The 13,843-nt window shown below is 53.1% G+C and overlaps 1 protein-coding gene across 1 annotated transcript; it reads right to left on the bottom strand.

The window, feature by feature from the left end:
- Positions 1-5,876: 5,876 nt before the first annotated feature.
- Positions 5,877-13,768, bottom strand: LOC140383571 (titin-like). Its single transcript, XM_072466005.1, has 3 exons — positions 13,198-13,768; positions 12,487-12,792; positions 5,877-12,342 (listed from the first exon to the last, which is right to left on the bottom strand). The coding sequence occupies exons 1-3, from the start codon at positions 13,742-13,744 to the stop codon at positions 6,782-6,784; spliced, it is 6,414 nt and encodes a 2,137-aa protein (XP_072322106.1). The 5' UTR covers positions 13,745-13,768; the 3' UTR covers positions 5,877-6,781.
- Between the last annotated feature and the right edge of the window lie 75 nt (positions 13,769-13,843).

The following is a 13,843-nucleotide window of genomic DNA, read 5'->3' as shown; positions in this document are numbered from 1 at the left end:
TCACCCTCTACACTGCAGACTTCAGACATGGACAGTTGTGTCCTGCAGAAGTTCTCTGACCACTCTGCCATCATGGGACTCATCACAGACGATGATGTGGAGGACTGGAGCAGGACTTTGTGGAACCACCTCCTCATCAACGCGGGGAAGACCAATCAACTTAGAAGACTATGGACAGGCCACGCCCCCCTCACCAGTGAACATCCAGGGATGGGACATTGAGAGAGTGACTCATACAAGGACCTGGTGTTCATCTGAACCACAAACTGGACTCATAACACAGACTGAACAGGAAGAGCCAGAGTCGGCTCCACCTCCTGAGGAGACTCAGGTCTTTTGGAGTGACAGGTCCACTCCTGACAGGGCCGCTCCTGACAGGGCCGCTCCTGACAGGGCCGCTCCTGACAGGGCCACTCCTGACAGGGCCACTCCTGACAGGGCCACTCCTGACAGGGCCGCTCCTGAAGACCTTCTCTGACTCTGTGGTGCATCAGCTCCTGTAGGTGTGGTCATCACAGAGGGAGAGGAAGAAGCTGGACAAAGTCATCAAGAAGTCCAGCTCCGTCCAGGGCTGTGCTCTGGACTTGGTGCAGGAGGTGGGGGACAGGAGGGTCCTGGCTAAACTCACATCTATGCTGGTCCATGAGTCTCACCCCCTGCAGGACACTCTGTCCCCTGCAGGACACTCTGTCCCCTGCAGGACACTCTGTCCGCTCTGGAGAGCAGCTTCAGTGACTGATCCACCCTCGATGTGTGAAGGAAAGGTTCCGTAGGTCTTTCCTTCTGCTGCTGTCAGACTTTATAACAAACACTGTTAGTCCTGAACACTCACAATACTGACCTAACCATGTGCAATTCTGTCGTGATCGTATTATCTTGTCTTACGCTAGCTGTTTATTTTGTATTTATTTTATCTTTATTATTTTCCCTTGTTGGGAAATGGGAGTTTTTGTTTATAATAGATCTTCTACTGAGAGTGTTTTTTAAACTTCCTATAAATGATCTGTTCTTTTCTTCTGGATCTTCCTGCGTTGCAACAATGAAATTTCCCCATGTGGGACAATAAAGGAATATCTTATCTTATCTCTGACCTAGTCCAATCTCTGACCCTTCCCAACCTCCTGAGGATCACTTCACACTTTCCTCAGGTAATCACGTCATATCCATGTCCGCTTTAGAACCGCTTTTCAAAGCCTGCTAGGCTAGTACACCACTGCCTCGTGAGTGTTTTTCGCTCCTGCGGCACCGCCATTTCGTTTCGAGTGTTTTTTTTTTCTTTTAACGCCGCGTGTGAGCTCGTGATAACCTGCGCCCCATGAGTGACTCCGCTCCTGTGGCTTGACCGTTTATTAGCTTGTCTTGTTGCTAGCTATACTTCGGTTGTATTGTAATTTTTACACCTGCGTGACCCGGTGCCTCGTGAGTGTTTTTTCGCTCCAACGGCACCGTGGTTACTGACTATTCTCAATCTCAACCGGTGTTCCGTGAGTGCTCTCCGCTCCTATGACACCGCAAGTCTGGGACTCGTGAGCTCACCAGCCCGTTGCTTCTGCCTCAGTTTGTGGCGACGTAGCCTGTGCGTGTTCACCCGCGCCTTCTAATTAAGCGCGGTACATGAGCCAGTGACTTGTGAGTGTTATTCGCTCCGGAAAGCTCACAAGATGATGTCATCCATGTTGCATGGTTGCAACAGTTGCTTGGCTCCTCTAAGCCCAGAAGATGGCCATACCCTATGTCCACATTGTCTGGGGATTGGACATCTGAAACAGGCTCTCACAGAAGATGCCTGTTTCAATTGTATCTCCATTCCACTGGCAGACAGGACCGCTAGATTGGCAGCGGTTGATAGTACTATGCCCAAACTGACTCTTGCCTCTAGTCCTGTTAAGGACCATAAACGCCGCAAGCGTCCCTGCATGGAGGCCTCTGAGGCCAAGAGAAGTCATCCTGATCAGGCGTTGTCTGCCAAAGTGGACACTTTGGCTTCTGAATTTGTTCAGATTAAGTCTTTGCTCCTCAGTCTAAAACTTAGTGGTCCTCCCACTGTGCCTAGCCCCATTCTGGATGATGAGGAAGACCAGACAGACTCCAGTGCTGATCATCCTCAGGAAGATGCTATATCCATTGCTGCTTCAGATACTTTGTTCAGAGCAGATGGTGCAGATTTTCTGGGGGATCGGGTAGAAGGCTGTCACTCTCCTAACCCCTCTGTTGTGAGCTCACGCTCCTCAGACCTGGAGCCCTTGGAGACAGAGCCTGAGTTTTCCTCTGTTCACCAGGCTATTCAGTTGGCCTTATCGAGGCTTGGAGTAGATACACCTGTGATGGCTGTCCCTACAAGTGCCTTTTTCAAAGTCTCCCAGAAGCCTGTATTCAGCGTTCCGGCCTCTTTGCCATACATTGAGGAGCTCCAACGATGTTGGGCAGATCCCAAGTCGTTTACTCATTTCCCAAGGGAATGCAGGAGTTTGAGTGCTATGCAAGATGCAGCTAAGTACGGATTGGATCACATGCCCTCCGTTGATGGCACTATTGCGGGCCTGGTTGTAGCGCCTGTGGATGCTGCTCGACCAGAAGCCCGTTGCCGACGTCCTCAGTGCAGAGTTACGGATGACCTCATCACTAAAAGTTATGATGCGGTGGCTCGGATTGGTCGCCTGGGTAACTCCCTTTCTCATCTAGCCATTGCCCTTTCTCAGTCTCTGAAAGAGGCTGGAGTTGACAATGCTACGCAGAGCCAGAGTGATGCTTCACTTCAGGCGTTTGCTTACATGTCGAGAGAGCTTGGCTGATGTCCACTCTGACCATTGCTAGACGCCAGGTGTGGCTAGCCCAGTCCCCCCTGTCAGAGTCTTGCAGGGGTACACTTCGCACTTTACCTGTTGTGCCAGGTCATGTGTTTGGACCCGCTGCCCAGCAGACCTTGGAGCGGGCTGTTGAGGCAAATAAATCTCGCAGACACTTTGCTGAACTGCATCGTGGCCCCAGACCCCAGCCCAGAGGTGCCAGCTCTTTTCGCCCAGCGGCAAGAGTCTCAACCTTACCAGGATCTGGACGTGTTTTTGATGGCCAAGGTCAGGCCAGTCGACCCTCTCTCCAGCCCACGTTTCGGCCACCAAGGGGCAGGGCCCCAAGAAATGACCGCCAGGTTCGCCGGGACCGCCCCCCTCAAGGCGGCCACAACTGTAGAGTTTGACACTCTACATCTGGCCCCCAGCTGTTTTTCCGAAAGCCATCGCGGTCGTTGGGAGGCCTTAGTTACAGACCCGTGGGTGATTTCAACCCTGTTCGAGGGCTATAAAATTCAGTTCAGACGGCGTCCTCCAAAGTTCGAGGGGGTAAGAAAGAACCGTTGTTTCCGACGCAGTGAGGTCCATGGCCCTCCGACAGGAGATTCAGGAACTTTTGCGGAAAGGTGCCATAGAAGTTGTTCAGAGTTCAGAACAGTTAAAGGGGTTCTATTCAATCTATTTTCTAGTTCCAAAAAAGGATGGAGGTTTTCGTCCGATTCTCAATCTCAGGTGCCTAAATCATTATGTCAAGGTGCTACGTTTTCACATGCTCCGTACCACGGATGTCCTGCAGTCGGTCAGGGAAGGGGATTGGTTCACAAGTGGCGACTTAAAGGACGCTTATTTCCTTGTCCCTGTGGCACCACACCACAGACCGTTTCTACGCTTTGCTTTCGAAGATCAAGCGTACCAGTTCAGAGTGCTCCCCTTCGGGCTCTCTCTAGCGCCCCGTACATTCACCAGGTGTGTGGCGGCAGTTCTTGCGCCCCTTCAAGCCCGAGGAATGAGAATTCTGCCGTACTTGGACGACTGGCTTGTGTGTGCTCGGAGTCGGGAACAAGAACTCGGAGACACTTCCATTCTACTGGACCATGTGTCACAATTGGGGCTTTCAGTGAACGTTGCGAAGAGCTCATTGATTCCCAGCCAAAAGGTAATCTTCATTGGCATTGCCATCGAATCTGTGACCATGAAGGCTTTTCCGTCCCCTCAAAGAGTGACAGATGTGCTCAATCTCGTTTCTCGTGTTCAGAGGAATCAGAGAGTGTCATTCGGTCTGCTTCTTCAGTTGATGGGCAAGCTTACATCCGTGTCAACATTAATATCTCTGGAGCTTCTGTACTTGCGCCCCTTACAGATTTGGCTCAACAATCTGGGCCTACATCTACTGCTGCACCAGCACAGATCTGTGTAGCTCTCCACTCCGTGTCTTCGGCATCTCCGGCCTTGGGGAACCAGGGTGTTCCTTTGCAGTGGCGTTCCTCTGGGCTCTCTCCCGTGTCGTCGAGAGGTAGTAGTCATAGACGCCTCACTTACAGGCTGGGGGGCTGTCTGGAACCACAGGACGGTCAGAGGTGTTTGGAATCCTTGAGAGAGGCTCCAAAACATAAACGTGCTGGAACTGCGAGCTGTTCGCTTGGCACTCATGTTCTTCCTTCCTGCCCTCAGGGGGAGACATATTCTTGCTCGTACAGACAACACGTCAACAGTTTACCACATAAATCATCAAGGGGGCACAAGATCTGTTCACTCACTAGTGGAGGCACGGAAGCTCCACCTGTGGGCGCTGCCCCGTTTACAGAGTGTCAGGGCAGTTCATCTGCCAGGCGTGCAGAATTGCACTGCAGATTTTCTCTCGCGGCAGAAACCACAACTGGGAGAGTGGAGGTTGAACCCGATGGTGGTGCAGGAAATCTGGGGGATGTACAGCATGGCAGAGGTAGATCTGTTTGCCTCGAGCGCGACAACACATTGTCTCAACTGTGGTTTTCCCTCTCAGAACCAGACAGTCCACTGGGGCAGGACACACTGGCACACCCGTGGCCGGAATGCCTCCTGTATGCATTCCCTCCCTTTCCACTCCTGTTGCTAACGCTACACAGGATAACCAGGAGCAATCACAGCGTGTTATTAGTTTCTCTGTATTGGCCAGGGAGGATATGGTTTCCCGTGCTTCTCCAACTTCTCAATGGGAAACCGTGGCCTCTCCCTCAGAGGAAGGATCTCCTGTCACAGCTGGGAGGGAGCATATGGCATCCTCACCCAGAGCGCCTTCACCTGTACCTGTGGCCATTAAAGGGCCGGACTCTGTGTTGACTTCTTGTGACCAGGCAGTTATCCAAACAATCCTGAACGCTCGTGCTGCCTCAACGAGAGCGCTGCATGAGAACAGATGGAAACGGTTTGTTAGTTGGTGTGGGACTCGTGATGTGGACCCACTGCTCTGTCCCAGTACTACTAAACTACCTTCAGACGTTATTTGATAAAAATCTTTCGGTTTTGACTATTAAGGTTTATGTTGCGGCCATTTCAGCCCGCCATTCCTTGATTGATGGTCGTTCAGTGGGGTCGCATTCCTTAGTATGCCGTTTTTTTAAAGGGTGCCCTTCGATCTAGGGCTCTTCAGCCTCCCAAAGTTACTTGCCATTCTACCAGAGGAGTGTCCACATCTGGGGCCGCGCTGAAGGGTGTCCCACTGAATGACATCTGTGCTGCAGCTACGTGGGCTTCCTCCTGTACCTTCGCCCGCTTCCGCTTCTCATCCGGAATTCATAGAACCCTAGTTACATACGTAACTCTTGTTTAGAACCTGTTTAGAACCGCTTTAGAACCGCTTTAGAACCGCTCGAATGGAGTAAGTGTTTCAAATGTGAAGAGGATAGTACTTTTACCCTTTTCATTATCTTATGCTTTAATTCAATCTTCTTTTTAGTGCTAAATATCATGTCATGTTTTGACCTTTGGCCTTTTGATATATGATATATTTAAAAGTATTTTATGGGATGTAATGTATATGATGGAGGTTTATAGCATTCTAGCAGCTTAAATGTGTAAAATGACACAGACACAGAGAGGAGGCGTGGCTCGTGCTGACACATGCTTTATTTAAACCAGAACACTCCAGGAGGAACAGAAACTTCTACAAAGTCTCTCAAAGTGCAGGGTCTCTACCACTGACAGAAGGTGAACTCTGCAGCCCTGACTGACAAAACTTAAGCTACACACACACAAACACAACACGATTCCTCCAGGAGATGGCGCTGCTGCTGCCCCAGAGAGAACACTCGTCCCGTTTAGGCCAGGTGCGTTTGGGGCGTGGCGAGCCGTCGGGGGCAGGATCAGCGCTCTATAGAATGTGAGCCCAGAGCGCAGGCCGTACGCTCAGGACACGTCTTCAACGGTTCAGGATCCGAGCCGAGGCCCGTAGAGCTGCTTACACGAGGGTGGTGCACGCAGCACGCGGGGCCTTCAGCCGGAACATTCTCTACAGTTAAGATTTAAACATATTTAAATATGATTCTATGGTTTGAGTATCGTCAGCGGGGATCGCTCCACCCGCTGAGGCATTCTTAGTCTTCAACCTGGAGTTGAGGCACATGTTTAGTTTCTGTTTGGCAGGGTAATCGTTCCACTAAACTTTCTCCTGCATTACATTCACAAAACTCCCTTTCCTATAATTGTCATAAATAACACATTTTCATAACCGTAACTTCGGCTATATACATTATGTACACGTCACTGGTTCAAAAAGGCTTCGTCACCAAAAGGCACATTTCAGAACAACGTTAGGTTGTAGTTCGGCATAAATTAAGTCACGTTTGGTACAAAAATAGTTATATTTACAAGAACATATCCAGATTCATGACGTTGGTGCTAATTAATAATAATAATGATAATAAGAACTAAAATTTAAAATCTTTTATACATGGACCATGAGAGTGGAGTCAGTCCTGCAGTTCTGTCCCGGAACCGCAGTGAGACCAGAATCCTTATGGTGTGGGGGACTTTGGGGTCGGGGACTTGGGTGAGATTGGGGATTTGACCCGAGGAGGGGACTTCAGGGGTTCTGGGGACTTGACTCGCAGTGGGGACTTCAGGGGTTCTGGGGACTTGACTCGCAGTGGGGACTTCAGGGGTTCTGGGGACTTGACCCGGGGAGGAGACTTGATTGGTTCTGGGGACTTGACTCTTGCGGGAGACTTGATGGGCTCTGGACTTTTGAGTCTGGCTTCTGGCTCTGGGGATCTGGCCAGAGAAGATTTGGCTTCGGGAGAGGTCACTCGAATCATCGTTGCTTGGGCCTCCATTTTTCTTACGCTCAGAGTGAAGTGCGCCTCTTGTTTCCCGCTGGAATTCTGGACAAGGACGGTGTAGCTGCCGGCGTCGGACAGCTCCACAGCAGAGATGTCAAACGAGGAACAGGAGCCTGAGGCGACAATGTGGTGTCGCGCTGAAGGCCCTATGGTTTGGCCCTCGTGGATCCAGGACGCCGCAGGAATGGGATGTCCCTCAAAGTCGCAGTCAAAATGCACTACGTCTCCCTCCTCCACCAACATGGACTTGGGCTTGGTCAGGATCCTGGCCGGTTTCTCAGTGGCTGTTAACTCTGAGACAACCGTCTCCTTCACACTTTTGGAGGAGACGTGGTATACCTCAGTTTTTGTCATTTGGGACATGTGATAGGCCGGCGGTTCCTCGTCTCTCTTGGTCAGAGTGGAAAAAGCGGCAAACTCCTCCCCGACCACCTCCAGTGTGGCGTAGTCGGAAGTCTCTCCACGCGCATTCCTGCACACGGCGCGGTACGTGCCGGAGTCTTCGGTCACGCAGCTGTTGATCTGCAGCGTCAGGACACCGTTCACGTTGGACATGTGGTACTTGGCTCCGGGGCTGATCTCTTTGCCATTGTGGAACCAGGAGATGTGTGGCTCAGGTTTGGCCTGGATGTTCAGGCTGAAGCGTGCGTTGGTACTATACGGCACGCGGTGGGACCTCATTCGGATGGTGATGCGAGGGGCGTGGTCCAGGCTGAAGGGTGCTTGAGGCAGAACCTCTTTGCGCTCCACAGATCTCCTTTCGGTTCTCAGGGCCTGTTTCCTCTCCTCGTACCGAGACGCAAAGTCAACTTTGGGATATGAGATCTCCACTTTGGCCCTCTCCTGCATCCTTTCAGATTCCGGCTCAGGCGGGGGCAGTTTCTTGATGGATTTGGGGATGTACTCAGCGGTGAACGCAGTCAGGTGCTCGCTTTGCACCTCCTCTGAGTAGGTGGTCACTGTAGACTTCTCTCTCTTTGTGCTCGTGCGCATCTTCTCCTCAAACTCGATGCGTTTAAGCTCGCTCTTGTAGGAGGAGATGCGGCCGACGGTGGTGTGCGGGCGGAGCATTTCCTGCACCTCTCTCTCCTCGTACACTCTCTGCTTTCCTTTGGGCGGTTTATATGTGGCTTTGTCGTGGCGCTGACGCAGGTCCATGAAGCTGGGCCCAGCCTCGTACTTGGAGGGGATTTTGTAGGAGTCGTAGCGGTGCAGCTCTTCGTCCTCATCCTCCATGTGTCTAGGCGAGGACGGCCTCAGGGCGGACAGCTCGAAGCGCACAGGGCTGAGGCTAGGGGGCGATGCAGAGTAGCCCAGCTCCAGCTCCTCCTCCAGGCGCAGACGTTCCTCCTCTGTTCGCTTCATGGACAGATACTCGTCGACGGGCAACAGCAGCTCCTCGTCCGACAGGTCGCCCAGAGACCTACGGCGGATGCGGTGGTAGGCATCGATCTCCGGGGACGGCGTGCGGTGGCGTGCAGGCCTCACTGTCTCCAAGTCATCCTGACTCACGGCCGGGAGCCTCCACTTGGGCTTGTACTGATCTTTGATGCGAACAGGGATCTCGTAGAACTGGTCCCAGCGTGACAGGCGGATGCGCTTGAGCCGGCGCTCGCGGATCTTGTCCATGGGCTCGGGGAACTCGTACTGGTCGCGCAGCTTCTTGTACCATTTCATATCAGACATGGGTTTAAACACTTTTATTTGTACGTCCTCCTCCAGCGCCGCCGGGTTCACAGTGCGAGGAGTGGGAACCACATAAGGCATACGCAGCCTCTTCTCATCTGCACGTTTCTTTCTCTCCTCCTTCTCTTTCTGGATCTCTGCCTCAGTCTTCTCACCCTTTTTGGTGGTCACAGCGGGTTTGAACATTGTGGCGGCTTCTCTGATGGCCTGGATGGCAGCGGGAGGCAATGGCAGGATATCTGTTCCTGTCATAATCTGAGACAGTCGTACCTTCTTTTCCATCTGCTCCTTCTCCTTGGCTTTCTCCTTCTCTTTGGGGCTCAACTCTGGCTCTTTTTTCACGTGAGCCACACGCTCCACCTTCAGTGTGGCCTGGCAGCTGGCCGAACCAGCAGAGTTAGTGGCCGTGACTCTGTAGATACCGGAGTCCTCAGGCAACGTGTCACGTATGTGGAGGATGAAATAGTCCAGACCCTCATGCACCACCTCGATGGAGGGTCCGAGGGTAAGCGGCATGCCGTCCTTCTCCCACTTCAGGGCAGGCTTTCCGGATACTCGAATCTCAAAGCGTACATCCTGCCCCTCGCGACACTCGACGTTAGCGAGGAGACGCTTGAACATGGGTCTGAGTGTGAGGTCGGCAGGCTTGGGCCGTGGCACCACGGTGAGACGGGCCTTACAACTGTCATCTCCATATCTGTTACGAGCCACAACGCTGTACTCGGCGTCGTCTTCAGCTTCCAGGTTGTGGATGATGAGCTGATACAGTCCTTTGTCACTGATGAACGTGTACTTCTTCTCGTCCTGCCCAGGGATCATCTTTTGGCCGGATTTGTGCCAGATGACGCGGGGCTCAGGGTGCACAGTGATGGTGACACCGAAGCGCACGTCCTCACCGCGGTAGGCCGTCTTATTGACAAGCGGCAGAGTGAACTCTGGCGGCTTCTGCAGCAGACGGGCTGTGTCCACACGGCGCTTTGTTTTCTTCACAACTCTGGTGGTGAAGAAGTCTCTGTAGCAGCGCACGCCACTGATGAACAGCTCTGCGTAAGCGCTGTCTTCTCCGTATTCATTCACCACTTTGCAGCGGTATGTTCCATCGTCGGTGCGAGTGGCCTTCTGCAGGCAGAGCGTGGCGAGTCCGTCCTCATACTCCATCACGTACTTGTCGCTGGCCTCCAGCTGTCGCACGCCGCAGTACCACGTCACTTCTGTGCTGCTGTCGTAGTTCTCGATGTTGCAGATGAATTTGACACTGTCTCCTTCGTTGACGACAGAGTGGCCGATCTGCCCTGCCAGCGGGCCATGCTCAAACGGAGCGATCTTCACTTTAGCCACAAAGACGCCACGCTGCGGGCGGATCGAGCCGCCGCTGGCCACACGGGCCGCTGACACCACAGTGCTCCACTCTTTTCTAACCATGGCCTGGTAGTACCTCTTGTGGCGGCTGGTAGGGATAGCTCTGGCGCTCATCTCCTCGGCAGGTTTGGTGAGCCATGGGTGGGCCAGTGCCTCAGTTGCCGACATACGATGTTTGCGTTCTTTGGTCATGAGGCGGTCGGTGAAGTCAAGCGCATCCACGCTGACATGCTTGAAACTGTCGTCATCGTAGCTGTAGGCGGCCGTGGAGATGTTGTCGATCATCTGTTGGTTGGTTTCGGCGGTGAAGGGATTGAGGCCGCTAAGCAGGACGTAGGCGAGGACACCCACACTCCACGTATCAGTGACGCTGCTCACCATGTCACTCTGGTGGATTTCAGGGGCCGCATACTCGGCCGTGGTGTACTGGACCTTAATAATATCACCGGGCGTCAGGTGGCGGGACTGGCCCAGCTCGATGATCTTCACGTTGGAGCTGGAGCGAGTTGTGTAGATGATATTCTCGGGTCGGATGTCAAAGTGGCCATAGTCTTCTCCGTGGAGGAACTCCAGGGCGGAGCACACCTGGCGGATGTAGCTCACTACCTCACGCTCGTTCAGCTCAAAGTCAGCGCTGTTCAGCCGCTCAAACACGTCTCCTCCTGACAGGAAGTCGTAAATCATGACGAGCTCCTCGGGGCTGTCGAAGGACTCGTGAAGCAGCAAGAAACTGGTGTGTTTGCACTGGTTCAAAGTGGCGATCTCCTTCTTCACAATGGCCTGGTCGGCTCCTCTCACTTTCACAAACTTGGCCATGTATGTTTTCTCTGAGCTCGTTGACACACAGCGATGTACGATTCCAAACTGGCCTCTGCCCAGCTCCTCAGCAATGCTGTACTTGTTGTGCAGGTTCTTTGCGTCCGAGTGAGGCGCCTTGCCTTTGGGCACACGGCCGGTGTCGTCCACCTCGAGGTCGTACAGTAGAACTCTGGACTTGTCCTCTTTGGTCATGACGGGGCCGCTTGTCTCGCTCGGGGAACTCTGGCCGAATTTGTTCTCGGCAATAACTCTGAACTGGTAGCTGGTTCCTCCGAACAGGTTGATGACGGTGTATCGCGTGTCTCTGGACTGGGCCACGCGCACCCAGCGCTCGGCCGTGGTCGAGCATTTCTCAATGATGTAGCTGATGACTCTGCTGCCGCCGTCATTGGCCGGAGCAACCCAGTTCAGGGTGACGGAGTCTCGGGATACGTCGCTAGCCTTTATGCCTCGTGGCGGGTCGGGCACGTCAGCTACGTCCAGCTCCACCGTCTGCTGGTCGATGCCAAAACGGTTCTTGGCGCAGACGATGTAAAAGCCGGCGTCTTTCTTCTCAACGCCATTGGGGAAGACGAGAGAGGTGAAGGAGCGTGTGACAATGACTTGGTAATGTCCGTTACTGTCAATCAGATCCTGACCCTTCTGCCAAGTGATCACGGGATCAGGCTTTCCACCGAAGGGAATCTTGATGTTGACAACCTCGCCACGCAGCGCCGGGATGGCCTCCTTGTCTTTCAAGTTTTTGGGCAAGTGGATCTTGGCGGGGATCTCCACGTCCAGGGACACAGTGGCACAGATGGAGCCGCCCTGGTTTGTGGCTCTGATCTGGTAAACGGTGGAGTCCTCCTCGGTGGCTTCAGTGATGACCAGCTGATGGTAGCCGCCCTTGAACTCCTGGATTTTGATCTTCTTTCCATCGGAGTGCACTTCCTTGCCACGACGGAACCATTTGATGACGGGTTTGGGCTGGCCGGTGATCTTGCAGACGAGAGTGGCGTTGCTCTTGTGTTTGACGCTCAGGTTTCTCAGCTCCTCTTTGAAGGCGGGCGCTCGGACGTCCACCACAGTGGTGGGGACAACTGGGGCTGTCTCCTCACTGTAGTCACTGTGGCCGCCCAGGTTCTCACACTTGACTCTGAAGACATATTCCACTCCCTCGGTGAGACGTTTGATGGAGAACACGGTCTGCTTGATCTCGTCTGTGGTCACCGCGCTCCATTCTGTCCAGTCCTTCTTGTCCTTCTTGTTTTTCTTCTCCAGGTGGTAGCACTTTATCTTGGAGCCTCCGTCGCTGAGCGGAGGTTTCCAGGACATGACACAGGACGTGTTGGTGATGCCGGAGACAACCGGAGACAGAGGAGGAGACGGTTTCTCTGCAAAGACAAGAATAAGAAAGTGAGATTATGGTCACCAATTTTCACGGTTTGATTCTCTTCTAGTAAAGGAATATCTATATTAGCTTGTTTCATTTGCATGTGGGTCTTTACCCCCTGACCCTGTCCCCGATGCCCACTCACCGAGCTGGCTCTTGATCAGGATGGGGGCCGTCAGCTCCAGGGGTTCACTGTTGCCGTATTTGTTCTGGGCGTAGACCCTGAAGTAGTAGCCGGCGCTGTCCACAAGGTTGGGTACTCTGCAGCTGGTGCTGTTGACGGAGGAGGACACCAGCTCCCACTGCGTCCCCTCTTTGTCCTCGCGTTTCTCTACGATGTAGTTCGTGATCATGCAGCCGCCGTTGTCCGTGGGCGCTTTCCAGCTGATGATGACGGAGTTTTTCAGGAGTGCGTCCAGGACGATGGGCCCCTGAGGGACGTCGGGTTTGTCTGCCAAGGACAAGAACCACGTCAGTACAACCACAAGAACCACGTCAGTACAACCACAAGATCTTTACTTACAGATCATTTCATGTCATATATATTTATGTCATATATATCTATGTCATGAATACTGAGTTACTTCTTACTGCGTATTTTCTAACAATCCTCTCCCGTGGCCCAATCAGAGAGCTCCATTCTGAATTTCAAACTTTTCAATTTGACATTTAAATTGTTTCTCTCTTTGACTTATTCATTGTTCATTGTTTCCTGTTCTTATGTTTGTGACTTCTGTTCATATTCAAGGATTGAAACTCCTCTGTGTTTTTAAAGAACTGACATTGTCCTCAACTCCACCAGATACAAGTACTTACAGAAGTACTCATACTCAGTGTAAATACGGTGTAAACTCACCGTAGATCTCCACGTTGAAGGCCGTGTCGGCGCGTCCAAAGTGGTTGTGCAGGCGGACGCGGTACTTCCCCCCGTGGACGCGGCGCTGCACGTTCTTGATGACCAGGTGCGTGTAATGCTCCGTGGTCTCGATGCTGATGTCGTCCGTTGGCGCCAGCGTCTTGGCGCCGTGCAGCCACATGATCTTTGGCTCGGGGCGCCCGATGTAGACGACGTGGATCCTCAGTGTTGTGCCGAGGCCGGCGTGGTAGGTCTCTTTGAGCGGGTAGTCCGGGTGGAAGGAGGGCGTGGCCTCCAGGACCAGGGTGCCCGTGGTCTCCGCCTCGCCGGCCTCGTTGATGGCCTTGCAGGTGTACTCGCCCTCGTCCCTCTGCTGGTCAGTCATGATGGAGAGCGAGTGGTTGCGGCCGTCTGAGCTCATCTCGTATTTGCGGGACTCCACGACCTCTTTGCCCGCGTGGTACCACTTGATGTCGGGCATCGGGCGCCCGATGATCTGGCACTTCATGATGGCGGGCTGACCCAGCTTAGTCGTGACCTCGTCCATCTCCTTCCTCAGGCTCGGCTTGTTCTCCACTGAGGACAGAAGGACCTGGTTTAGACCTGGTTTAGTCCTGGTTTAGTCCTGGTTTAGTCCTGGTTTTTT

Source organism: Eucyclogobius newberryi, unplaced genomic scaffold (assembly GCF_026437365.1).
Source record: "Eucyclogobius newberryi isolate DKJ021-1_F unplaced genomic scaffold, fEucNew1.0.hap1 SCAF_543, whole genome shotgun sequence".
NCBI classification, from domain to species: Eukaryota; Metazoa; Chordata; class Actinopteri; order Gobiiformes; family Gobiidae; genus Eucyclogobius; species Eucyclogobius newberryi.
The sequence above is the reverse complement of the archived record's forward strand: the minus strand, read 5'-3'. Positions and strand labels throughout refer to the sequence as shown.

Bases quoted from the DNA above. Each gene is read 5' to 3' on its own strand.
- LOC140383571 (XM_072466005.1), bottom strand. From the start codon at position 13,744: ATGGACGAGGTCACGACTAAGCTGGGTCAGCCCGCCATCATGAAGTGC. The intron at 12,793-13,197 runs GTGAGTTTACAC...TGTCCTTGGCAG, and splicing joins CTTCAACGTGGAGATCTACG to ACAAACCCGACGTCCCTCAG. The intron at 12,343-12,486 runs GTGAGTGGGCAT...TTGTCTTTGCAG, and splicing joins CCTGATCAAGAGCCAGCTCG to AGAAACCGTCTCCTCCTCTG.